At 34.6% G+C, this 27,455-nt stretch overlaps 2 protein-coding genes across 7 annotated transcripts in view; one reads left to right on the forward strand and one right to left on the reverse strand.

The window, feature by feature from the left end:
• Nucleotides 1–6,621: 6,621 nt before the first annotated feature.
• ESCO2 (establishment of sister chromatid cohesion N-acetyltransferase 2) lies at nucleotides 6,622–25,449 on the reverse strand. Of its 4 annotated transcripts, none has more exons than XM_039875906.1 (11): nucleotides 25,248–25,449; nucleotides 24,134–24,202; nucleotides 22,590–23,421; nucleotides 20,709–20,802; nucleotides 17,333–17,390; nucleotides 15,754–15,880; nucleotides 14,520–14,651; nucleotides 13,550–13,639; nucleotides 12,690–12,833; nucleotides 10,265–10,440; nucleotides 6,622–7,306 (listed from the first exon to the last, which is right to left on the reverse strand). In XM_039875906.1, the coding sequence occupies exons 2-11, from the start codon at nucleotides 24,184–24,186 to the stop codon at nucleotides 7,174–7,176; spliced, it is 1,839 nt and encodes a 612-aa protein (XP_039731840.1). In that variant the 5' UTR covers nucleotides 24,187–24,202; nucleotides 25,248–25,449; the 3' UTR covers nucleotides 6,622–7,173. The 4 variants fall into 4 exon arrangements, with proteins under 4 accessions (XP_039731840.1, XP_039731839.1, XP_039731842.1 ...); XM_039875905.1 differs by having other exon boundaries at nucleotides 25,089–25,449; XM_039875908.1 differs by having other exon boundaries at nucleotides 20,754–20,802; nucleotides 25,248–25,446.
• A 1,577-nt stretch (nucleotides 25,450–27,026) lies between these two features.
• Nucleotides 27,027–27,455, forward strand: part of CCDC25 (coiled-coil domain containing 25) — a 35,617-nt gene continuing 35,188 nt past the window's right edge. Inside the window, exon 1 of one of the 3 annotated variants that reach the window (XM_039875909.1) lies at nucleotides 27,027–27,162. In XM_039875909.1, coding sequence (XP_039731843.1) covers nucleotides 27,027–27,162 — 136 coding nt within the window. The remainder of the gene's footprint in view (nucleotides 27,163–27,455) is intronic. The other 2 variants (XM_039875911.1, XM_039875910.1) reach the window with 2 other exon arrangements.

Below are 27,455 nucleotides of genomic sequence, written 5' to 3' on the forward strand. Positions count from 1 at the left end.
TTCAACATCATAGTTGGGTCCAACCTTCATTTTCAACATCTGAAGCAAACTTTTTCTTTGCCTGTGATCATTGTGATGCTGAGAGGGACATGGCTGTGTCTGGTCTTCAATCCAGGTTTAAAAGCTTCTTCAATTTTGTTAGTATCGTCTTCAGTGAAGCAGATCCCTTCACAGCTTCTGTCACTTTGTTCTTGTCCTTCAAGATCGTAGCTGTGGTGGAATAGGACATGCCTGATTGGATGGAGAGCAGTAACCATCACTGATTTTCCACCTTTGTAGTCCTTAATCACTTTAAGTTTGCATCCAGGTCAGTCACTTGAAGTGGCTTCTCATTGGCATCATTAGCAGTGGATTTTATATGCTTCAGAGCCATGCTGAACAAAACATGAGATTAAATCAAGTACAAGAGAAAATGATACCATTGAGATGCAGTAAACGCAAGATGTATGAGGCTACTGCTGGCGTAACAGCATACTGTTTTAGAGCAGACTTTTTTTATAGAGTACACTCTGAAATAATGATAAGTATAGTAAATACAAACCATTTGTTTATTAGGTATTATGTACTGTACATAATTGTATGTGCGCTTTTATATGACTGGCAGCTCAGTAGGTTTGTTTACACTAAATCACCACAAACACGTGAGTAATGTATTGCGCTGATGTTACATTGACTATGATGTCACTAGGTGATAGGAATTTTTCAGCTCTATTATAATTTATGAGACCACCAACATATATTCAGTCTATTGCTGACTGAAAAGTGGCACACCACATGACTATATATACCATATTTTCTTCATCCATTGGTGTACACCTAGGTTGTTTCCATGTTGATTTAATCTCATGTTTTGTGACAACTACAATGAACATGGGGGTGCATATATCTTTTCAAGTCTGTTTTCTTTACGTTAAATACCCAGAAGTGAAATTGGTGAATTGTGGTAGTTCCATTTTTAATTATTTGAGGAACCCCCACTGTTTTCCATTGTAGCTGTACTAGTTTACACTCCCACCAATAGGGCGTAAGGGTTTCCTTTTCTCCATGTCCTTATTTCTTGGTTTTTGGATTTTTTTAATAATAGCCTTTTCAACAGGTGTGAGGTGATACCTCATTGTGGTTTTGACTTGCATTTCCCTGATTATTACTGATGTTGAGTTTTCATGTACCTGTTGGTCATCTGTATGTCCTATTTGGAAAAATATGTTTTGATCCTCTGCTCATTTTTTAATTATATTGCTTTTTTTTTTTTTTTTGGCTGTTGTATAAGTTCTTTATACATATTGGGTATTAACCCTTTATAAGGCATATGATTTGCAGATATTTTCTCCCATTCAGTAGGTTGCTTTTTCATTTTGCTGGTCTCTTTCACTGTATAGAAACTTTTTAGTATGATGCAGTCCCACTCATTTATTTTTGTTGTTGTTGCCTTTGCTTTTAGTGTCAAATCGAAAAAAATCATTGCCAAGATCAATGTCAAGGGACTTATTTACCACCTATGTTTTCTTATAAGAGTTTTATGGTTTTAGGTCAAATTCAAGTCTTTATTCCATTTTAAATTGATTTTTATGCATTATATAAGAGTGGTTCAGTTTTCTCAATACCACTTACAGAAAAGACTGTCCTTTCCTCATTGTATATCCTTGGCTCCTTTGTCATAAATTAATTGACCATATATGTGATGCCTTTTATTTCTCTTTCTTGCCTAATTGCTCTTGCAAGGACTGCCATTACTATGTTGAATAAAAGTGTTTAGAGTGGGCATCTTGTCGTGTTCCTGGTTTAGCTGAAAAGCTTTCATCTTTTCACTTGAGTGTGTTAGCTGTGGGCTTGTTAAGTTGAGGTACATTCCCTCTATACCCAGTTTGTTGAGTTTTTATAAATGGATGTTAAATTTTGTCAAATGTTTTTTCTGCATCTTTTATGATGATCATGATTTTTATCCTTCATTTTGCTAATGTGATTTATTACATTATTACATCAATTGATTTGCAGCTTTTGAACAATCCTTACATCCCTGGAATAAATCCCACTATCATGATAGATGATCCTTTTTAAAAATTAAAAAAATGTTTTAAAATTACAGTTGATGTTCAATATTATATTAATTTCAGGTATATAATAAAGTGTTTAGACATTATATAACTTAGGAAGTGACTCCCCCATATGATCTTTTTATGTATTGTCAAATTTAGTTTTTATTTTTGCTAATATTTTGTTGAGGATTTTTGCATCTATGTTCGTCAGGAATATTGGCCTGTAATTTTCTTGTGGTGTCCTTGTCTGGTTTTGGTATCAGAGTAATGCTGGCTATGTAAAATGAATTTGGAAGTGTTCCATCCTCTTCTATTTTTTGGAAGAGTTTGAGAAGAATTGGTATTATTAGACTTTTTGGTAGAATTTACCAGTGAAGCTGTCTCCTCCTGGACTTCTGTTTGTTGGGAGGTTTTTGATTACTGATTCAGTCTATTTACTAATTAGTAATTGTTCTGTTCAGATTTTCTATTTCTTCATGATTCAGACTTGGCAGGTTGTATGTTTCTAAGAATTTATCCATGTCTTCTAGGTCAGTGATCCCCAACCTTTTTAGCATCAGGAAATGGCGCTCCTGTGAGAATCTAGTGTCTGATGATTTGAAGTGGAGCTGAGGTGGTGATGCTAGCGCTGGGGAGTGGCTGCAAATACAGATGAAGCTTTGCTTACCGGCCTGCTGCTCACCTCCTGCTGTGCAGCCCGGTTGCTAACAGGCTACAGACCGGTACCAGTCCATGGCCCGGGAGTTGGAGCCCCCCGTTCTAGGTTTTCCAATTGATGTATAATCATTCATAGTAGTCGCTTATGATCCTTTGTATATCCGCGGTAGTACTTATAATGTCTCCTCTTTCATTTGATTTGAGCCCTTTTTTTTTTTCCTTGAGTCTAGCTAAAGGTATCTTTTTTCTTTCTTTCTTTTTTTTTTAGTTTTCAAAGAACCAGCTCTTGGTTTCATTGATCTTTTCTATTCACTTTTTAGTCTATGTTTCTTTTATTTCTGCTCTTTGTATTTCCTTCATTCTACCAGCTGGGCTTCATTTGTTCTTTTTATAGTTCCTTGAGATACAAAGCTAGGTTGTTTGAGAATTTTCTTGTTTGTTGAGGTAGGCATTTATAGCTATGAAGTTCCCTCTTAGAACTGCTTTTGTTGCATCCCATGTTTTGGTATGTTGTGTTTCCATTTTCATTGTCTCAAGATGTTTTTTTTAATTTATTTTCATTTTTTGGCGACCTCTTGGCTGTTCAGTAGCATGTTTAATCTCCACATGTTCGTGAATTTTCTAGTTTTGTTTTTTGAAATTGATTTCTAGTGTCATACCATTGTGGTTGAAAAAGGTGCTTGACATGATTTCAATCTTAAATTTAAGAGTTGTTTTGTGGTCTAATGTAGCTATTTTGCACAATGTTCCATGTGCACTTGAGAAGAATGTGTATTTTGTTGCTTTTGGATGAATGTTTTGTCTATATCTGTTAAGTTCATCTGCTCTAACATGTTATTTAAGGCTGATGTTTCCTTATTTTTCTGTCCGGACAATTTATCCATTGATGTAAGTGGGGTATTAAAGTCTTCTTCTACTATTATTGTAATATTGTCATTTTCTTCCTTTAGGTCTATTACTATTTGGCTTATATATTTAGGTGCTTCTATGTTGGGTGCGTATTTACCCGACATAGAAGTTATATCCTCTTGTTGGATTGACCCCGTCACTATTATGTAATTCCCTCCTATGTCTAGTAGTCTGTTTTAGTCTGTTTTGTCTGATACAAGTATAGCTACTTCGGCTTTCTTTTGGTGCACATTTGCATGGAATATCTTTTTCTATTCCTTTACTTTCTGTCTCTGTGTTTACTATGCCTGAAGTCTCTTGTAGGTGGTGTTTAGATGGTCTTGTTTTTTTTTTTTTTAAATCTATTTAGCCTCTATCTTTCGGAGAATTTAGTCCTTTGTATTTAATCATTGATTGGTATGTAATTACTGCAGTTTTGTTGCTTTCTAGTTGTTTTGTAGGTCTTCTGTTCCTTCTCTTGCTCTCTTTCTCTGGTTTATTTTCTGTGGAAATGTGCTTATATTTCTTTCTTATCTTTTGTATACATAGGTTTTTGCTTCGTGGTTACCATGAGGCTTAACCATAACATCTTATATTTGTAAATCTATTTTAAGTTGATAACTAAGTTTGAACACATTCTAAAGTTCCGCATTTTACTACCCCCATGTTGTTTTGATGTTCCATTTTACATATTTTATCATGTGTACTCCTTAGCTAATTATAGTTCTAGTAATTTTTACTTTTGTCTTCTAACCTTCATAATAGCTTTGAGTGATGGCTCTTTGAGGAACTTAATAAATAAACTGATTCTAAAATGTACATGAAAATACATGCAAAGGGCCAAGATAGACAAAATACTCCTGTAGCAAAAAAATGTGGGAGAATTTACTATACCACAAGAATCTTATAACACAATGTGGTATTGGCATAAGGATAACCAGTAAAACTAGTGGAATAAACAGAGTCAGAAACACAGTCATACATATATGGGCACAATTTTTGACAAAGGTAGCAAAATCAATAACTAAAAAAACATAAAAGGACGAGAGACTTAGTCACAGCCTAAAATGCTCATCAACAGTAGTATAAATTATGGTATAGTCTCATGATGGAATGTATGTAATGAAAATGAGTTTCAGCTAGATGCAATAACATGGATGCATTTTGACAAAAATTCAATTTATAGAAAGTTCAAAAAGAGACTAGAGACATCAAAAAGTAGTTGCATTTGAGGAAGATGATGTGATAATGCTTGAACGGGGCACAAGGAAGGCTTCTGGGAAGGTGGCAATGTTTTGTTTTTCTTTATTAACCTGGGCTGCAGTTATGAACGTATTTGTGATAACTCACTGAGTTACTTTTTAAAACCTTTAGAGAAGTTTCAGATTTACTGAAAAGTTGCAAAGACAGATAATTCTCATATACCCCCACACTGAGCTTATCAACATCTTATATTGCTGTAGTAATTTGTCACAATATATCAATGAACCAATATTGATACATTGATGCTAACTAAAGTCCATACTTTATTCGGGTTTAGTTTTTACCCTTTATCTGTTTCAGTATCTCATTCAGGATACCACATTATATTTAGTTGGCATGTCTCTGTAATAGTTTCTCACTATTTTGTTCTTCAGATTTTTTTTAGAACAGTTTTAGGTTCACAACAAAATTAAAAGGTACAGATATTTCCCATTTAGCCCTGCCATCACATAGGCATAGCTTCCCCCATTATCAACACCCTCTTCCAGACTGGTACATTTTCTTGCAACTGATGAATCTACATTGACAAATTAAAGTTCACTATCCATTCTATGAGTTTGGGCAAATGTATAATGGCATGTATCCACCATTATAGTAAACACAGTACTTTTCACTGCCCTAAAAATCTGGTGCTCCTACTCATTGCTTCTTCCCTCCAACCCTTGGTAACCACACATAGTTTTACTGTCTCCACAGTTTTGCCTTTTCCAGAATGTCATATAGTTGGAATCATATAGAGTGTAGCCTTAGATTGGCTTCTTTCACTTGGTAATACTCACTTAGAGTTCTTCCATGCCTTTTGGTGGCTTCTTTTTAGTGCTGAATAATATTCCACCATCTGGATATATCTGTTTATGCATTCAGCTACTGAACAACATCTTGCCTTCGAAGTTTTGACAATTATGAATGAAATTATCTGTATGCAGGTATTTGTGTGGATATATGCTTTCAATGATTACTTTTTTTTTTTTACAAAGAGCATGTACTGTTTTTATAACCACTAAATTTTAAAAGAAAATCAGTACATTCAATTGTATAAGAGAATATTGAAAAGAATTTTAATAGATTCATCACAAAAGCATTTAGCAAATAATGTTAATAAAAATTTTAAAATAAAATATTTAAAAAAAAAAACAGCAGTGCAGAAAACAGCATCAAAATGTTTGCATAATTACACACATTTCAACACTTCCACATTCTTTTTGGAACCCAGGCCTTTAAATCTTTGAACCATGTTAACTTACAGGCAAATAAAGGAATGTAAATGAGTATATTCTACATAAAGTTATAACCTGGAAAACAAGTTCCCTAGAGTATTATTGCCAGATAGCAATTAATATGTCTTAGAATCAAAACAATCTGATTAATTCTTTGCTTTTCAAAGTATCCAAGAATTATACTAGAAAACTGCATATTTAGGTGTATTTACATAACGTCATGTTCTGTGGCCCATCAGCCTAGGTATATTTATTCATTAAACTTTGTTCTGATACTATACATTTTGTCAGATTTTTCAGAACAAGTAAAAAGTATTTTAGACATGCAAAAACATTTTAAATATAACCATATGAATCATCTAATCCCAACTGGGCATCCATTTGGTTAATGACCAGTAATAAATTCTATAAAGGTAACTAGCACAATTAGCATTTTCATACACCAAAAATTAATGAAATGACAGTAGTGCAAATTAAAACATGACAGGTATGCATTTGGTTAATATTTTTAGAAATATTTAAACATTAAGCTATAAAATTCTGTTCTACATAAAAGGATATGGAAATCATATTTTTCGCCATCTTTATTACACTAGAAATTCAAAACACTTTCTAAATATATTCAGACTGAGCTGTTACCTATAAAGTGAGAATTCCGTGCACAAAATTCAGGAATTACGTTTAAAAATGGGGCATGAAAATTGTTTTTAAATTTTCCTGTTTGCTTCTGACTGAGCATGAGATAATCCTGGTCCAAAAGTGCTTTATAAAAGGTAAGTGGTCAAATTTCTGGAAAACCATCTTACTTTGTCATTATTCTTATGTAAGAGGCAAGTAATTTTCCAGTTACAGCTACAAAGTTTCATAATTAAGGATTCAGAGTGCTAGTCAGTATACATCAGCCAAAGATTTTTCTTTTGACACTCCAGGTAATTTTCAACAAATTTATCCCTGACTTTTCATAAGGAACGAAACAGGTAAAGAGGTGTGTGTGTATGTGTGTGTGTCCTTCTCAGTATTTTTATTTTGATATTTGTTAAATGGTTCTTATAGATGATCAGGAACTGTCTGAACTCATCCACATAGTAACTGTTCTATAGTTGAAATTGGTTTTAACTATTAAAATTGTATACAAGGAAATTTGGAGTGTTGCAGTACTTGGTTGCAAATAACTTGCCATCTGGTGTTGGGTCAGAAAATGCTATTTCATTAGTGCTAAGAAAACAGCCAAACATGAAGCGATTCCTGAAAAAGAGGAAAAGACGATTTAACAGTGGAACCAACTTAAAATTTTGATTAAACAGCACAATTTATGTTAAAAGCAATCCAAAAATAAACTTTCAATCTCTTTAAATACTCGATTAAAAGCAATATTATTTTATTAAGTAGTAAAATGACAATGCTTTAGATTTTAGAGATGGAAGTCTAATATTTCAGATGAGAAAATCGAGGTCCAGAAAAAATTCTGAGAGGCAAAGGGAACCAAACTATCTACTCTAGCTGATCCATGGTAATGAGCAACTAATTTTAGGTAGTATTGCTGATAAAAGCCATAGATAATTAAAAAAAAAACAAAACCATCACTGACTTTAACCAATAACTATTCTTCTCAACTACACCACACACAGAGCTTTAAGGCAATAACTAATTTGCATTTTGACTACAACTTGATCTAGCTCAACTAGGAATAAAATAAAATGAAATGGTAGAAAGAATTCAACAAAATGAGGGATAGTCTATAAAATAATTCATCAAATTCTTCAATGTCATCAAAAACAAAGGTTCAAAAAACTCTTCTAGTTTAAGGAAAATGAGTATACTAAAGAGCAATGATGACAAGTGCAATAAATGATCCTGGATGGAAAAAATGCTCTAAAGGACATTTGAAAGAAAACTGATAATTTTACTAGCTCATCATGAGTAATTTTGTACTTAATAATCCCATCTGAGCTTCAGTTGATTCTTATGTAAAATAACTAGGAGCAGTATTGTACTCTTGTGAGGATTTAAACATATACTGCCTGTAGAGAAGAGAGAATTCAGCCTAAGGCTCCTCTAATGCATGTTAGCTGTCAATTACTTCGCCTTTATCTTCAACTCAGATGTGTGAGAAGAGATAAGTATGTTCTCATAGATATATTTCTCCCTTGAGGGAGACTTCATTTTTCTTCATTATTGTTTGTAGATAACCTATTGCCTTAGTACTCAAAGTATGCTCTACAGACCAGCAACATTTAGCATCACCTAAGAGCTTACTAGGGATGCAGCATCTTAGGCCCCACCCTGACCTACCGAACCACATTTGAATTTTAACAAGATCCTCAGGTGAGTCATAACACACTTTCAAGTTTAAGAAGCACTGGACTACTGCCTGGTGAGACTGTTAGATACTGGTACTCCTCATGTCAAATTCATGCATTTTAATATAAATATAGAAAGGTATTTCATAATTATCAAGTAATCTTTATAAACATCAATTTTTCTCACTGATTCACTTTATAATGTATATATGGGTGACCAGGATTATGGTCCAAGACTGGATCCCCACAGTGGCCTTTGGTGTTCTTTCTTGAAAGGTGTACAGAACTCGAAAGGCTAGATTGGCGCTACTCAAAGTGTGGTCACTGGTTTGTAATCTGCTCTCTCAAACATAGAAGTTGAGAGAATGAGTGTTGTGAAACTCATCCACCCAGCCTAGGTTAGGTAGAAAAACAAGCAAGTAAGCTCATTTGTCACATTAGAATATCAATATACAGTGTTAGTTCAAAGTGTGCACATAGGAGTATAAAATGGAGAATCACATATTTGTGAGATATAATTCATATACCATAAGACTCAAAAGTACAGTTCAATTGTTTTTTAGTAATATTCACAAAACTGTGAAACTATAACCACTATCCAATTCCAGAACATTTTCATTACCCCCAAAAGAACTCCTGTACCCATTAGTAGGCACTCTCCATTCTCCCTTCCCTCAGTCCCTGGAAACTACTTTATCTACGGATTTGCTTATTCTGGGTATTTTCTATAAATGGAATCATACAATATGGAGTCTTTTGTGACCGCCATAAAATTTTAAAGGTTGATCCATGTTATAGTATGTATCACTATTCCTTTTCGTGGCTGAATGATATCTCATATTATTGTACAGATACGCCACATTGTTATCCATTAATCATGAACTTGGTTATTGTTTTGGCTATTATGAATAATGCTGTTATGAAACTTCATATATCAGCTTTTGTGTGGACACATATGCTTTCATTTCTTTTGAGTACATAGGTAGGAGTAAAATTGCTAAGTCATGTGGTACCTATTTTTGGGAAACTGCCAGACTGTATTCCACAGCACCTGCACCATTTTACATTCCTGTCAGCAACGTACAAGGATTCTAATTTCCTCCACTTCCTCACCAACACTTGTTATTTTCCCTTTAATTAGTCATTCTAGCGGGTATGCAGTGGCATCTTATCATGGTTTTGATTTGTGATTTGGTTTGGATTGATAATGATGTTGAGCAAATTTTCAAGTGCTTATCAGCCATTTGTATGTCTTTGAAGAAATGTCTATTGAAATCCTGTGCCCATCTTTAAACTAAGTTATGTGTCTTTTTATTGTACTGAAGAGTTCCTTTATTTTGCTAGATATACTGGACCCTTGATATATGATTTACAAATACTTTCTCCCATTCTATGGGTTATCTTACTAATGCACTTTACATTTAGTTACACTTATGAGCTACAGTACATCTTTATTAATGACCTACTTATAAACTATCAATGAACATGTATAATTTCTGTAATTCTTTAACTTATATTTTGTTTTTCTACTTAATTATATTAAGTATTATTATTTACTGCAATGTTAACTATATCTGTTGACTCTAATAAAAATTAAGGCTTGTATTTTCCATATTCTAGCAATTCATCTTTAATTTGTTAAACTGTTGGTTTTTGACAGATTAAACTAGTCTTTCACTGCAGGCAGTTTAAAAATCACTGGGTTAGAATGTTTCAGACTTGGAATGTTGTGCCCTAAACTGAGTATATTTTGTATTTTTTTTTTTCAATACCAATACTTGCCTTGCTTGCCTTAGATAGAATTTATATAGAAGTGTCTTACTAACATCATTCTTTTTGGCTCATGAGCTGGGAAAGGTATTGGGAAAGCTAATCTGGGTCTAAATCCATGTTATTTTATTACCTGAGAGTATCAACCAGTCTTCTTGCAATGCGTTTTCTTCTCTTCAGTCTGAAGACCCAAATTCTACTTATCCCACAGACTGCAGGTTCTGGTACATCTGAACATTGCCAAGCCCTATGACATTCTTTAGAACTCGGAGATTCTGGACCAGTTGGTTCAGACAGAACACGGAAGGCCTGCAATGATATACAGAGATATCTAGAGTTAACAATACAGATAAGTGCATATTTCTTTTTAAAAACCAATCCTTAAACAAAAATATCTAAAATTAATCTTATACCTTCATCAAAAATGTTAAAATTCTTTGATAGTTCTTGAATTCTTGTTTACTTAGCCACACAATGCTTAAAAAAATACTAGTGGTGTTAAGATATTCCCAACATATCATTATGAAACTTTTTTACTGAATAAAAAATATTGTAAAAAATCAGACTGACTTTTAATAAAGTATATAAACTCCCATTCTCTTTAGTCTAAAATGTATATGTTCTAAAAAACTGGTAACAACTAAAGATTTTTACATGTTAACTATGAAATTTGGTAGGCATTTAGTTTTTAAAAAACTGTATTTTGAAATAATTATAGATTCACAGGAAGTTGAAAAATAGTAGATGACCTGTATATCCTTTACCCAGTTTCCCCAAGGGTTACACCTTCTATAACTGTAGTGTAATACCGAAACCAATAAATTAACATGAGTATAATGTGTGTGTATAATTCCATGACAATTCATTATTTCTGTATATTCATTTAAACACTAGCATAATCAAAATACAGAGCTATTGCATCATCACAAATCTTCCTCTTGCTACTGCTTTATAATTACATCCACCATCCCTAAGCCCTGGCAACCAGTGTGTACTCTATAATTCTGATATTTTTGAGGATGTCATATAAATGAAATCATATAGCATGTGAGCTTTTGAGATTGGCTTTTTTCACTCTGCACAATGCTTTTGACATCTGTCCAAGTTGTTGCATATATCAACAGTTTGTTCCTTTCCATTGCTAAGTAATATTCCATTGTATGGATGTACCAGTTTGTTTATCCATTTACTTACTGAAGGACACTTTTGTTTCCAGGTTTTGGCTATTACAAATAAAGCTGCTATAAACATTCAGGTACTCATTTTTGTGTAGACATAAGTTTTCATTTCTCTGGGAGAAATGCCCAGGAGTATGATGCCTGGATTAGTTTTTAAGAAACTGCCAAACTTCTCCCAGAGGGTTGTAACATTTTATAGTCCCTCCAACAATGAATAAGAGATTTAGTGTCCCAGCATCCTCATCAGCATTTGGTATTGTCACTGTTTTTTACTGTAGCTGTTTTAATAGGTATATACTTAACCAAGTTTTAACTACCATCAAGAAAACTTTGCTTTTGAAATGAGAATGAGTAGAAGAGAATATGTATATTATTTGGCTATATTTGCCTATAATCACTACATAAACCATCTACTTTAAAATCAAAGAAAGAAATGGCCAAATTGATCACTTTTATTGCCAATAATACACACAGCTGCTTTTCCCTCCAATTTCTGATAAACACACAAGAGACTGTGTGTGTGTACATACATGATGAAAAAGCAGGGAAAAAAAGGAAAATAAGATGGTAGAAATGAGGATATAAAAGGAAGGCGCTTACAAAAATAAGATAATGCTATCATTTCAAGAAGTACTGAGACAGATAAATGTTTTTAAAAGGAAGGAGACATAAGTATGGAATATAATACAGTCACATAAAAAGAACACATGTGAACTATAATTTTCTCTAGTTAAAAATTAACCTGTAAGCTCCTTGAAGGCAAAAACTTCATCTCTCTATTCTAGAACAAGAGTTGGCAACTTTTTTTCTATAAGGGACAAAACTGTAAATACTTTAGACTCTTTGGGCCATGTGATCTGTTGTACCCACCCAACCCTGCCATCAAAGCACAAAAGCAACCACAGATAAAATGGAAATGAATGAGCATGGCTCTGTTTCAATAAAACTTTACAAAAACAGGTGGTGGGCCACATTTGGTCCACAGGCTATAGTTTGCCAACTTCTTTTCTAGAACACTGCTAATTAGTACCTAGATTCTAATTAAGGGACAAGTGATGACTATTTTGCCAAATATATTAATCTACACTAAGCCACATATTCGATAACTGAGCTCTATAGATTTGCTTATTTAAAATCAGTATATAGTCCAGGTATAGAAACTACTACATGAACATAAGACTGACTGACTTATGATGCTTATATAAGGCAAAATACCAAATATAATAGAAATAAGTGACTTCCATTATTCATATGGTCAAGGATATTTTAGGAGGAAAACATGTCATTACTAGTAGTGGTCTTAAATGCTTAATGAAACTTCTCCCAACTACTTTCTTTTGCTCGCAAATGATGCCAATAATTTAAAACACTATACCATACCTGTTTGATGGGCTCTGCAACTAAACATCCAACTACTCTCTTTTCATCAGATATAAAGAGAAAAGTTTTGGTTTTGTTGGGACATCTGGAAACCACTTGCTGGAAGCCCAATTCATGATCAACAAGTTCTTGGACATCTTCTACCTAATGATGTGAAAAACCAAAAGAAGTGACCACTATGCTGTATACCTAAAACTAATATAAAATAATACTGAATGTCAACTCTAACTGGAAAAAAAAAAAGGTGAATTTGTTTTTAAAAGTATAATAGAAACCATATATATTTATATACACAAATTTATGACTGCTAACATTTTGGCCTCTTATCTCTACTTCCTAAATTCACAAAGCCTCCCCCTACAATTATTTCATTATCGATGCATGTATCTGCCATTTTATAAACAGGGTTTTAAGAACATATTTTAAAGATCACTTTCAGCAGAAAGAAATTCAGGCTCCTGGGAAGGATGAGTAGAAAGTGCCAACACAGATTTTGTTTCAGCTTTATTTTTTTGTTTACTGGGGCTAAACATCCAACCCAAGAAACAAAGGCAACACCAATATAAGAAATAAACTCTGGGACCATTAATCTCTCAACATGGAAAAATTTAGTTTATCTTCACAAGTGGAAGATGAAGGTAAAAGATAAACTATAGAGACTTATCTGGTTTCTTTAATCTACATTTAGTTTTGTATGAACTACCATGAAAGTCATCCTTACATGTATACCAAAGTGGATTACCTATCTGCAAAGGTGTTTTACACTTCACATAGGTGATTTCTTGGTGGTGGTGGTGGTGGTGGGGTGGGGCAGGGAAGGAATAGGAGGAGAACAAAGCTTAAAAGCTAATGCTCCATACCTTTTTGATAGCATAGCCTGGATCATGTGGCAGGACCAACACAATTTTCCCATCCCAAAACTCTGCTACTACACGTTCTTTTTTCCAGCCCTGCCAAAAGATAAAAAGTCATAGTTTAATTTGAAGAGGAAAAAAACCAAACATAAATAATTCAGTCTGAAGAAAACAAAAGAATAAATGATAGAGAAAAGTTAAAAGAAAATCCAAATAAAAGAATGTAAGTCAAAATAAAGGAATATGGGAAGGGAAATAAAAGATGCCTAAAACAAAGTGCCTGTCAAGTGCTGAACCCCACTGAGAAACATGTACATAATCTATTATACCACAAGGCAGAGTCACATAAGAGCTCTTCATAGGATATGGAGAAAAAAATGAATTATTAGGCATGGGAAACAGGGGAGGGGTGGGATAAGCAGAATTTTAATAAGCCAGGCTAAAAATATTATGAAGTACAAACTATGGCAGTAACAGAAGCAGGGAAAAAGGATACACTTGAGTAGCAGGTGTGATCATAAAGATAAGGCCAACAATAGAATGTGTTTGGACTAGAAAGGTGCTCAATAAAGTGACCTCTCAGAAAAGAAAAAGCCTGGAGAAGTCATAAAAAAGCTGTTTTTCTAAGGCTATCTATAAAGAAGAAACTAAAGCGAGAGGGTGGGACTCCAAGTCTTTGAATTTTGTATTTTGATTGTTTAGCTCTGCTCAGAAAGTACTGTCATAGAGGTAAGAATGCAGGGTGTTCACTCAACATAGAACAATATTTCTCTTATATTAGGATAGACTGAAATGGCACTTTTTTAAAAAGTTAACTTTTAAATACCATCAGCCTCAAATATTAAGGACAACAAAATTCCAGATGATGGATATATGTATTTGTGGATAGATCTTTCAATATTTAAGCAAAAGAAATATGTCTTTTAAAACAGTTTTACTTTTAGAACAAAATATGACTTTTTTTTTTTTTACTTACTGCATATTTGATTCCCTCCAGAAATCTGTGGTGATGCTGAACATGTTGCACTTCATCTTCAGGGTTGGAAGCAGTATAGATCATGCCACAAGACTTACACATGGTGGCTCCAAAATGTTTCTGACCTGCATCCTTCAACGCAGGGAAATGGGAGATATCAAAACGTATCACAAATAGCTCTACATTTAGTTCATGTAACCATTCATTCAAATTTCTCCTTACTTTTCTTTTATGCTGGCATAATTGAAATACTAAATGAAAGTCTGGTTACTACATCCTCCTTACCCTGCCCCTAAACAAAATGAAAGGGAATAAACTTAAAAATGTAATAAATTTAATGAAAGAAATGGAATCGTCTTTTGGAATGGGCAGTGTAAAAAAGATTCTTTAGCTAGATCTATAGTTCTAAGAAGGAATAAAATTAAATCATAAAACTTACAGCTAAGATGAACAATGGAACTTCTTTATTAGATTCTTAAATGGGAGACCTAAAAAAAGCCTTTTATTTCAAAGAGGCAGAGCAAAATTTTCAGGACTTCTATATTCATTATATAGTATTTTTTCCCCTTAAATGTTTAGGAATGTTAAAACTCTTTGCCAAATTGATAAAAAAAACAAATATTAATAAAAGTTAAAAAACACAGATAAATTCATGAATACAGGGAAGTCAGAAATATTCAGTGTCATGGCTTATCAACTCCCATTATATCTCATAAAGCATTGTTAAATGCTACTGAAAATACCATGTTTTGAACTGTCTAATATAGGGGCTGCAAACTTTCTGTAAAGGGCTAAATGGTAAATATTTTAGGCTTTACAGACCACACATAGTTGTCACATAGTCTTCTCCTTTTTCCCCCAACCTTTTAAAAATGTAAAAGCTATTTTCAGCCCACAGGCCATGGTCCATATTTGGCCCATAGCCATAGTTTGCCAAATCCACATCTAATACTATGTAGCTATTTTCATTAAATCTTTTGTTGATCAACAGTAAGATTTCTTATCTGAAGACATTTCATTCATCAGCATTCTACTAAATTACTAGCATTGCCCAATAATATCAGTTTGAAAATGTACTTGATTAGCTTTAAATGCTGCCACTAAAACAAAGCTGGCACTTACAAAACTCAGAATATCTACGACTCATGTTAACTATGCTAAGAAAACATGTCTGACTTCATGTTCTGTATGAGAGAGCCATGTACAGGAGGAGCTTTGTTTTAAATCTACTCACAATGATCAGCTGGTCTTTTGTTTCTTTATTTGTATCTCTGGCATTAGCACTTTTCTGTGTATTGTTCTGTTTCAAGAAGTTAGAAGGTGTGATGGATCCCACAGAAGACTGTTTCTCAACTAGAGATCTTGAAATAGAGAGTTGATAAACATTATTTAGTAATTTAAAATGTTTGAGGAATTACAATGAAAAGAAAACCGATGTGTATATAATATTTGCAGAGTATCTGGCAATTTTTAGTGCTTTCTGTCAGCTCTTCCCATCCCAGCATGCATGACCACAATCTCTTTACTTCTATCTTAGCAATTTTAACACTTTATTATATGTATTTGCTTAAATGCTTGTCCTCCAGCTAGAACTTCCTTGATAGCAGCACCATGTGGTACTTATCTTCACATCTCTGAAAACTCAGTATAGTTCAGTACCACATAGTACTCTATAAATGTTTGCCAAATGAAAGAATAAACAAAAAATGAAAGTTAGACCAAGAACTCAGAGAATCTATACTGTACCCAAAGTAATAAACCACAAGAAATTGATGATATCTCACCTTTTAGGTCCTACATAAAAAGCAATCTCAAATTACTTAATAGTATCCTAGTTTCTCCTTATGCTAGATTAAATTAGTTTACACTTTCATCAGCTAATTGTGGTAATTTCAACCCTTAATAAACAGCCATGAAAGAAGACATAGATGAGAAAAGACAAAGGTGAAAAAAATAGGAATATGGCCTTTGAAGGGAGAAAGCTGCCCATCTAACCCAATCTCTGAGGTGATTTAAGGTGAAGCACCCCAAGAATAAGAGCACTTGCTAGGAAGTTCTTGGTTCAGTACCTCTAGTTATATATCATCAAATAGAAAGAGACAAACCAAAGCTGCTTAGGAAAATTCGGACTATAAGAAACATCTTTTTCAGAGCTTTCGACCTATATGCTCACATCCACCCATGCCTCCTCCATCCCTCTCTTAGCTTTGACCAGGATAGTGGTAGCTTCAGCTAGGATTTATAATAGCATAAGTTGCTGCAAGTTATTTATTCCTTTGGCCACAGTTTCCTCATCTATAAAATGGGGGTAATAATGGTACCTACAACATAAAGTTGTAAATACTCATTAAACACTAACTATTACTAATATATTATCACTCAGGGAAGGCAATATAGCCAAATGGGCTTTGATTCACATATGGATTCTAATCCTGGCTCTGCTCTACCTAATAGCTGTGCAACCATGGCTGAATTACTGTTTCATCAGCTTAAAATGAAATTGATAATAGTATATATCTTCTAGGTTGTTGTAAGAATCAAGTGAGATAATGGGTGTAAACTACTTATTATTAAGTTCTATATAAAAATGTTAGCAATTATTAATACTCAAACCCGTAAAGATCTTTCTCGTCTCTCAACTCTTACGTTATTATGAAGTTTTTATGAGATGATCTGATTTCATCTCCTATTCTTTATATCTTAGAGGGGAAGAAAAAAATGCTCTCCAAATTCAATAGTATGAGAAAGAAAAAGAGACCCATAGAACTTATAATTAAATAATTGTTGAACATTAAAATAAAAGCAATTCCTACCTTTTTGTATTGATTGATGATGCACTGAAGATGGGATAGACAATGGACTCAGGAGAAACTGGTAGGGGAAAAAATCATAATAATTTGTATTACAAAATAAACTGAAAGTTTATATCATGAGATTTTAAAGGTTAATAAGACCAAAATACATTACTTGACTTCAAGACTTAACAATAATGAAGATAGTATGGTATTGGCGAAAAAAATAGATAAAGAGATCAATGGAACAAAATAGAAAGCCCAGAAACAGACCTATGCAAATACAGTTAACTGATTTTTGACAAAGAGGCGAAGGTAATTAAATGGAGAAAGGATAACCAACAAATAGTGCTGGAATATGCAAAAAAAATGACAACACTCATATATAAAAATTAGCTCAAAATGGATCACAGACCTAAATGTAAAACATGAAACTGTAAAAATCTGCATGAACTTGGGTTTGGTTATAAGTTTTTACATTAAAACACCAAAAAACACAATATATGAAAGAAAAATTAGACTTGATCAAATGTAAATGTTCTGCTGTGCCAAAACACTGTTAAGAAAATGTGAGAACAAGCCACAGAATGGCAGTAAATATTTGCTATTATATTTCTGATCAAGAATTTGTATCCAGAACTCTTAAAACTCAACAATAAGAAAGCAATCCATTAAAAACGGGCAAAAGATCTGAACAGACAGTTCACAGAAGATATACAGATGGCAAATAAACATATGAAAGGTGCTCAGCATCATTTGCCACTAGGGAAATGCAAATGAAAGGCACAATGAGATCACTACATACCTATTAGAATGGTAAAATTAAAAAATAAACTGACAATAACAAATGTTGGTTAAGAATACGGAGTAACAGGAACTGCTATTCATTGCAGGTGAGAATGCAAAATGGTAAAGTTGTTGGTGGGACAGTTTGGCAGTTCAAAAAACAAAAGGATGGGACATACTAAAGAGAACTGACTTGAAAAGATCTTGCAATGGTTGACTAGAACAATTTGAGCAACAGAATAAATAATGTATTAGATTACAACCCAAAGTATAAAATATTCATGAGTCCATATTGATAAGAATCCTTGAGTCTATTTATTTATCTAAAGATTGAATAATAGGAGTTAAGAGACAACTCTTTCTTACTGAAGAATTCCAAATAATATATATAAATATTCCCCCTTCCAGGAGATGGAGCTTAATCCCCACCCTTTCCTGAAAGGGTAGGCTAGACTTAATGACCTACTTCTAAAGAAGAGTACAGAAAAGGGACAAGAATAAGTTTACAGTGAAGAAACCTGGCACACTTAACCTTAACCTGTGGTGAACATGCAATGCAATATGCATATGACGTATTATTGAATTGCACACTTGAAACGTATAAGATTTTATTAACCAATGTCACGCCAAAATTTTTTTTTAAAAAATGGTAAAAACCTGACCCTAACCAAGTAATAGAGGTTAACACCATCGTAATGTGGATGCCAACACCCCCAGACCCTATGTGGTGAGAAGAGTACTTCACTTCAGTTATATTCTTCCCGGAAACTCATTACCCCAAGTCTAATGATGAGAAAAACATCAAGACAAACCCAGATTCAGAGGCATTCTATAAGCTAATCTGGTCAGTACTCCTCAAGAATGTCAAGGTCATGAAAAATATGGAAACAAGGAAAATACTGAGAAAATGTTACAGAAAAGAGGTGACTAAGGAGACATGAAAACTAAATGCCATGTGGTACCCTAGACTGGATCCTAGGACAGAAAGAGGACATTAATGGAAAAACTGGTGAACTCCAAATAAAGTCTAGAGCTTAGTTAATAGTAATGTACTAATATCAGTTTCTTAATTTTGACAAAGGTACCATGGTAATGTAAGATGGCAACAATGGGGAAAATGGAGTGAGGGATATACATGGGAATATCTGTACTACCTTTACAACTTTTCTACAAATTTAAAATTACTGCAAAATAAAAAGTTTATTTAAAAAAAGACCAAAATCAAAATAGTAGTTGATAAGAGAAAAACAGTACATTAAAAGTGGGCTATTTAGTAAACAGCAAACTTTTACTTTGCATTGAAAAATAATTAGAGCTCATTTCTAGAAACAAGGCCAAGATAGGTGAGAGTCTGATCTGCTATGGGTAAGTTATGTAACCTAAGTCTGTTTTCTCATCTGTAAAATGCACATACAAACCTATTTCCCAGAGTAGTTGTGAGAATTAAACGATAAACTATAGTTACTAAGTAATAAACGTTTATCATGAATCTTGCCATATCCTTATACCACCTGTATTATTGATTCACTAAATATTTTTCTTTAAATACTTAGACAATGTACTGAAATAAATTAATGTTTAAAGAAAATTTTATAACTATATTATTTTTCTGTTACATGTTCTATTATATCAGTGATAGCACAACCCATGAGAAACAATGCATACTAAACACTTAGCACTGCCTGGTACATATTGAACACCCAGTAAATACCAAATATTATCATTATGAACGATCATTTTATATATATGTATGTAAGTATATATATATATATATATATATTTATAAAATTATATATGTATAAAATTAGATCTTAAGGGCTATTTTTCTAGATTATGCTTTTAGTTTTATCTTTTTATTTTCTTTCCATGAGCTACAGTTCCTAACTATATTCAGTATGTCAACTCTTAGAATTTTCATTTATTTCCAAATTTATAGATATGACCAACAAGGTAAAGTTACCAAGAATCTGCTTGGTAAGAAAAATGTTATAATTAATCTCTTTATACATTCACAGTTTAGTAAATACTGTTTAATTAAATAGTGATACCATAAGTGAGTAATAGAATTTCACAACTAAGAGGAATTTAAAAGTTACTATTAATCTCTTACTTTAGAGACCTCTTCCCTGGGTCACATAGTTAAATTAGTGGCAGACGTAGACAAAACCCCAAGGTTCCTGATGCCCAGTTTGGTGTCCTTTCTATGGCTTAGTAAATTTTGCTTATGATTGGGTTTTGATCACAAATATATAACATAAATAGTTTTTAGTCTTTCCTATAATTTTGAGTAAAAAGTTGGTAGGGTAGGTATGATGAGAACACCCAACTCTAGGGAGCTTAAATAACTTGGCCACATCCCACAGACCAATTAAGCATCAGTATTTTGTCTTAAGTTCCAGCCTAAGGTCTCCTTGTCTCCTCCTTTCAAAATGCACTGCATTGTTTACCACAGAAAACATTGTCACCAAGATAAATGCAGATAAAAACACAGGGAACAAATATTAAAAAAACCCAAAATATTATTGTATATGATTTTATACTGACACATGTAATGAAGCATTATTATAAGTAAATAAACTAATTTTGAGAAGAGAAGTTTTCTCTTCCTTACCTGCCTTGTTCTCACTGTGAGAATTTTCTGAAGGAAAACACTTACTTTCATCAGGTTTATGTTCCCTTGAAGAAATTACACCACTTGATGAATCCTGAAGATAAAAGGAAAGAAAACCTATAATTCTTAATCGTTTTCTATTTATTGAATGATTTCTAATAGATCTGTTTCTAAAACAAAATATCTACTTTATTATGAATTATATTTTATAATGTGATTTTAAATCTTCGATTTTCAGCCTATTTTAAGGAAAATTTCCTTTATGTTTACTGAAAGACAGGATATGTATATTTAAGTATGTAATTTGTTACCCTAACAAAAATGTATTATAATTCCTAATAAAGATAGAAGAATGGAGATTATAGAACATCCCTCTGTAATAAGAACTCCCCCCCGCCCCGCAACTAGTAAACATGGCAAAAATTTCCCCAGTAGCCACCAAACTGGAAAAAGACAAATTTATAAGCTTTAAAAACAGGCAGCCAAGGGGAAAGAAAAAGAACATTCTGGAGTAGCTGGAGAAGCTTCTAACTCCCGCTTTTTAGGCAGTAGCTGGGAAGTGAGGAAAGCAAAGTAGGAAAAATTTTGACAAATTTCACTAGCACTACTAATTTGGTGAGACTTAGAGAAAATATAACTTGGGGGAAAAAGGAAAAAACTTTTGATTAAAATAGAACTATTTATGACCATAATCTCTCAGTAGAGATGAGTCAACTCATCAGTTTGCCGTTTCTCACGGCTCCATAATAAGTTGGGAAAAGGTTATGTTACCAGTAATGAAAACAGGATTCATCCTTAGCTAGTAGAGATGAATACTAGTAGTGGATATGTCACAAAATCTTGAGAGAAGAGCCCAGTTCCACAAATTTAAGATGCACAAAAGCCCAACTTCTCAGATTACTGAAAAGTAGACAAACCCAATACCTAGTCCCTTAAAATGAAGCTCAGAAATTAAGGCAGAAAATAGTGTTGCAGAGAATTTATCACATCACTGTATCAAGGCTGAATCTCCATTACCAAATAGATATGAAGCATACTAATAAGGAGATGCCTGGGTGGAAATGCAGACCCTTACACACACACTTTGTTTTGCTGGATTGAGAATTAATTTTAGCTTGAGTTGTGCCCCAAATTTAAAAAAATATGTAAAATACCTCAATAATTTTATCTTCATTACATTAAAAGGGTAACATTTAAACTATATCGGGTTAAACTTTTTTTAAAAAGCTTTTCAATGTGGCCACTAGAAAATTTTAAATTGCTTGTGGTTGATATTCTATTTGTATCAGACAGCACTAGTCTAAGCTAGCTGTTATTTATGAGGAACATCAAAAAGCATAGAATGGCAACCATGAAAATATACTATATAAAATAAACGAAAACCCAACTATATGTTAACAGTGATCATCTCCAAGTAATGGGTTTACAGAAGGTATGTTTTTTATACTTTCTGTATTCTCTAAGTTTACTAGAATAACCTAGTAAACTTTAAAAAATAAGCTGAAACGAAAAATAATATGCTCGTGCTCTGAAAAGCTACTACTTGAATTTCGTTTTCTACTTTTTAAAAACACTGACTAACAAATAAAAGTTGTTAAACTTCTCCAGACTTCAGTCATGAGGGAATTTATTAAAATGTATACCTTAATGACAAGAAAATGTTGGTAGGCTTCCTTAAGCCAAAAAGGGAAGAAAAGTCCCATCTTTCTATCCTGCTTCTAAATTTTTTATAGAGATTAAACTATACTATTTGCTTTCATAAAAGCAATCCTCCAGACTGCAAAGGAAATAAAATTTTGTTCACCTGTACATATTATGTATATTGAAGTTTTGTTACATAGCCAACTTTGTTTTTAAAGTGATATATTTAGTTTTATTTACCTTTATTAGTTTCTCTTCATTTTCACTTGTACCCAGCAGCTCAATGTTCAGTTCTTTTTCGAGTAACATGCACTTTGGCACTTGTCTTGCCTTAAAACTTTTTTCACTAACGGTTTCTACATCAGAATCTTCAATGGCTTCTAATTTATTCTTTTGGGTGACTCCCAGTAATGGCTTATTTTCCACAGACAACCTTCTAAGAGAGGAATTTTTTCTACTAACAAAAAATGCCGCTCCACCCTGGAGTGTCACTTGTGGTTTGACTTTTTGGCTTAGAACTCGAGGAGCATTCACATTATTTTCAGCTGAATAACAATTGTTCTCTTTCTCTATAATTGGTTTATAGGCCACTCGATTTTGCTTAGAATTTTTAGAAATCTTTGATACAGGCTTGGTGCATTTATAACTTGGTTGATACTTAGAAGTTAAACTCTTCTGTGGTTTTTTGTTCATCCTCTTGGAGCGGACTGGTTTTCCCTGCTTTTTTTCTGTCACACTGGGAAAAGATTTGTCTTCATTATTAGTTTTTAGACAAATGGATCTACTCTCTTTTATAATCTTTCTCTCCAATGGATTGAGGTAATACTTATCTTTGTTGTAAAAAGATACAGTAGACACAGCAGATTTAAAAGGTGAACCTTGATTTACAGAAGGTAATCTACTTTTTTTAGTTGTCTTGAGTGAATTTGAAACGAAATGGCTTTGTTGAGAACAATGCGCTTTTTCTTCATTTTTATCACTGCTTTGGCAAATGTGCTTTTGATCAGGTGATGAAAATATGTTTTCAGTAAAGTCCAAAATTAATTTCTTTGATGCAATGTCTGATAATAGGCTATGAAAAGAAACAAAGTCTGTTGATAAGTACTGTTATTTTGCTTCAACTTAGATCACACTAAAAATAATATATCCTCTCCACCAAACATCCATTCATACACAGTTTAACAGTAGGATTCTCAAATTGTTTTTACCAAACAAAGCATTCAAATATCTTTCAAAAGTAAGATAGCGTTTGTGAAAACATTGTTTACAAAGAAGCTTTGATATACATGTATATGTACATATGTATGTTTTAAAACCTATTTCTAAGTCTTAGCCATATACAAATTATAGCCCATATATTTTGCTTGAGTGGCTATAAGTACCCTAAAATGATTAATTCTATGTAATTAGGGCCTGTTCTGTGGGGAATAATTTATATCTGGTATGACCTGTAGTAAATAATGAGTACACAGACTTTTTAAGAGTACTTACAGATGAGCATTTACTGTATGCAAAACACTGTTTAGTAGAGCAGAAAGGAGCAAGGTAATAAAAAATTTGACATACATCTCAAAGCCAAAGAAAATAGCTCTTTCTCTGATTCCCTCCAAAAGCATTAAATAATTCATTATGAAAGCTTACAGTATTTCTAGACCACAATTAGAATATCACTATAGCCACAAGGTGTAGGTGAGTGGAATGGAAATTTTTAAGAGATAAAACAGAGAAAGTAAGAAAGACAAGGTGAATTTTTCAAGAGTTTCTACCCATAAAATGAGACTCACTTGTCACGGTTCAAAGAATCCTGCTTCCTTTTCCTTGGAGAAAAAGCTGACATCTTCTTAATTGAACTCCTAAAGCAACAGGACAATTATAACAAAATTCATCCAATGCATATAAAAAATCACTCTACCAAAATTATACGTTAAAACTTGCAAAAGTTTTCAGATGTGTGATGGTCTAAAGACACAAAAAGGGGTTTGTTCTAAAGCGAAGCACTTTAATAAAAATTTAAGATATGAAGGTTTATTAAAGGGAAAACTACATCACAGTAGCAATTAAAAACAGGACATAAAAGCAGAGGATAGTACATGTTTCAAGCTAGAAAATGATCCCACTAAGGAGGAAATATTTTTCCATTGCAAGGCACACTTTCCCCATTAATTAGCTTAATTTATATCAAGTTTAAACACTTATCTTCTGGGTCTCCTTCCTCACCATTGCCCTCACCCCGCTCCTCTCACTGTTAGATGCTGCCCTATGCTTCCATTCCACCATACAGTTCCTTAATATTCCATTTAACACCTTTTCTTATTGGTTAAACTGTCTCAACAGCCTGTGTGTCCAAAAAAGGCAGAGAGCGTTTGTAACTTTTTCATCAGAGTCCAGCAAGAAAACGAGTGAAGCATAATCTTTCCATTTTACTAGCCGAAGACCAAGCCGCTCGTTTTCTTTATAAAATACCCTGACCTCCTAAGGCTGCTGAAAATAAACAACAATCATGCACCTTAACTCTAGAGCAGATGATATATTGCTCAGTAAAAGTTTTCCCTTCCCCTTCCTTTGGATCAGGGTTATTTTTAAAAATTACACAAGCAGAAAGACCCGGGTCTCTGGGAATTAACGTCGAGCTGCGGCTTAAGGGAAGACCCCTTCTTCTAAGGCTGAATGAGGAAAGGTACGCCTGTCAGGGCAAAAAGACAAGAAAACTCGGAGTCAGGAAGATGGAAACAGGGTGACCTGAAATGTGGTGAACCGTTTGGTGTCTTCGGTCACAAGTCGCAGACGCGCCAAGCCCAGAGGAACAGCTTTTTAACTTGACATTCAATTCCACGTTCTAAAGAATCTCCCGTTCTCCTCCGTCTTCCACCCCAGACCTCGGCCCTCTGCAGCAGTTACCTGCAGCTCAGAGACAGCTACTTCTCTTCAGCCCAGCCAGAGCTCCGCCACTGTATTCAAATTATCCCGCGCCAGGCAAGGCCGAAGCCGCTGCGTTCTGATTCGTCGTTTCTCGGCGCTTTCAGAAGCTGCGTGGGGTGATTGGTCACGCACTATTCCTCGCCCCGCCACCAGGGAGGCGGTCTCCACGATTCTCCCGCCCTTGGGGCGAAAAAAGCTCTCTTCTTGGAGAAACCATGCCTTCCACAATCCCTTGCGGCTGCGCGGCACTCTGTTTCCCCAGGTTTTGTTTAAATGCATTCTGGGAATTGTAGTTTTCGGTAAAGGAGCCCTCTTGAACATTCTGGGGTCAATTGGTGTAAGCTATTTTTGTAAAGTAGCCTCTCTGAGATTCTCGAGGCAGTTCACATTTGAAGCTTTAGCGTTAGTTTAACCTTTTTTTATTAGCAATACGTTAAATTTTTAGCTCATTTTTTATTTTTCAAGTTAAACTTAAAAAAATCATGGCGCATATCTGCCATATGCCAGACATTCTTACATGCTTTACGCGTTGTATTTATTACTCACCACAATCTATGAGATATGTATAAGCATTCCCATTTTATAGAAACGAAAACTGAGGGCCTGAAAACAATTACTATTTATAGGACATGGCTAGGTTCTTGCTTTGGAGAGCTAGAGGTTCCTAAAGCACTTTGGTTGTTAGCTTCTGTTATCTTTGTGTTACCAGTTCCTGGTACCATCTCTGGCACATTTTTTAGTTCTAAATAAATTTAAGTGATTTACTTAACTTCATAGTATGAAATCTGTTAGAATGAAGTAAGAGAAATAGGTCAAAGCTAAGAGCTCTGTGAGCTTTACAGGAGTAAGATTACTACCACTTTACAGCAGGAGGATCTCTGAGGATCATTGATTTTGAATTTGCCCAATCACACAGGTCTTAAATTTACAGGCAGAACCACCTCAGGCCAACTCCAAGAGGCATATTGCCCCTGGGGAATATCACTAACAACTTAATTGAGTTATGTTCTAAACCCGGGGTCCCCAACCCCTGGGCCTAGACTGGCACCAGTCTATGAACTGGTACCAGAACTGGGCTGCACAGCAGGGGAGTGGCAGATCAGCAAGAGTAGCTTCTTCTGTATTTACACGTGCTCCCCAACTTTAGCATCACTGCATCAACTCCACCTCAGATCATCAGGCATTATTCTCATAGGAGCCCCGGTCTCTAGTAGCAAAAAGGTTGAGGACTGCTGTTCTAAACCCTTTCTGCTTATTTATTTAAACCCAGTAAAATAATCTATGAATTTGCTGCTCTATTATTTTTCAGATAAGGTATGTGAAGCACAGAATGTGCTCAAATGTATGCCTTACAAGTGGGGGTGCTAGAATGGGAAGAGTGGAGGAATTTGGTTTCATTCAAAATTTTTTAAACTAAGTGTCAAGTACTGTGATTGGCACAGTGAACACTTAACTGTGAAAAAGGCAAAGTTTCTGCACTCAGGGAACCCATATGGGGATGAACGGAAGCGGAAAAAACCAATAGATAAGCCTCAAGACTTGAATGCCCACTGGGTGGAGGTTCTGAACATAAAGTCAACCAACGGGCATTTTCCTTTTAAGAAGATGGAGTTTCCCTGCTGTGTTTTCTAACCAGCTGCCCTGGGACCACCCATCACCCTTGCCCTGAGGTACTCTAGTCCGCCAACACGCTCCAAGCCAAGATTAAAAATGGCGCCGACGGGCCGGCGTTATGACGCAAACCGACGTCCGCCGGAAATGCGCGGAGGAGTTCCGGGGAACCGGCAGCCACCGCGCTTCTGGTATCCCGAGCTTGGCGAGTTGAGTTCTGCTGCTGCGCGCTGGAGTCGCTGCGCCGCCGCGATCATGGTCTTCTATTTCACCAGCAGTAGCGGTGAGTGGGTGTCACGACCTCCGGGGTTCCTGCTTGACAGTGTGTCTTTGAAGCCGGGTCCCTCAGGCCGCCTTGGAGCATAGACCTCATCCTGAAGCGCCTCCTCGGCGGTGGGTGCCTCTTCCCGCGCCCTTTCGCTACCTCTGCGGTGTTCGTCCTTGTGGTCTCCGAGTGCCCTCTTGTCAGGGCCTGGGGGGCGTTGAGGGACCGTCCCCCCTGCGGCCTTTGCATCCGGGCGTTGTTTTCTTCACTCAGTGAGAAAGATCTTCCGTCGTTACTGGCATTGGGCAGAG

Source organism: Pteropus medius, unplaced genomic scaffold, assembly GCF_902729225.1.
Source record: "Pteropus medius unplaced genomic scaffold, Ma_sr-lr_union100, whole genome shotgun sequence".
NCBI classification, from domain to species: domain Eukaryota; kingdom Metazoa; phylum Chordata; class Mammalia; order Chiroptera; family Pteropodidae; genus Pteropus; species Pteropus medius.

Coding starts and splice junctions, on each gene's coding strand:
- ESCO2 (XM_039875906.1), bottom strand. CDS start 24,186: ATGTCAGCTTTTTCTCCAAGGAAAAGGAAGCAGGATTCTTTGAACCGT. Junction 14,652..15,753: donor CAAAAGACCAGCTGATCATT/GTGAGTAGATTT, acceptor CCTGCGTTGAAG/GATGCAGGTCAGAAACATTT. Junction 7,307..10,264: donor AGACTGGTTGATACTCTCAG/GTAATAAAATAA, acceptor CCTCTTTTTCAG/GAATCGCTTCATGTTTGGCT.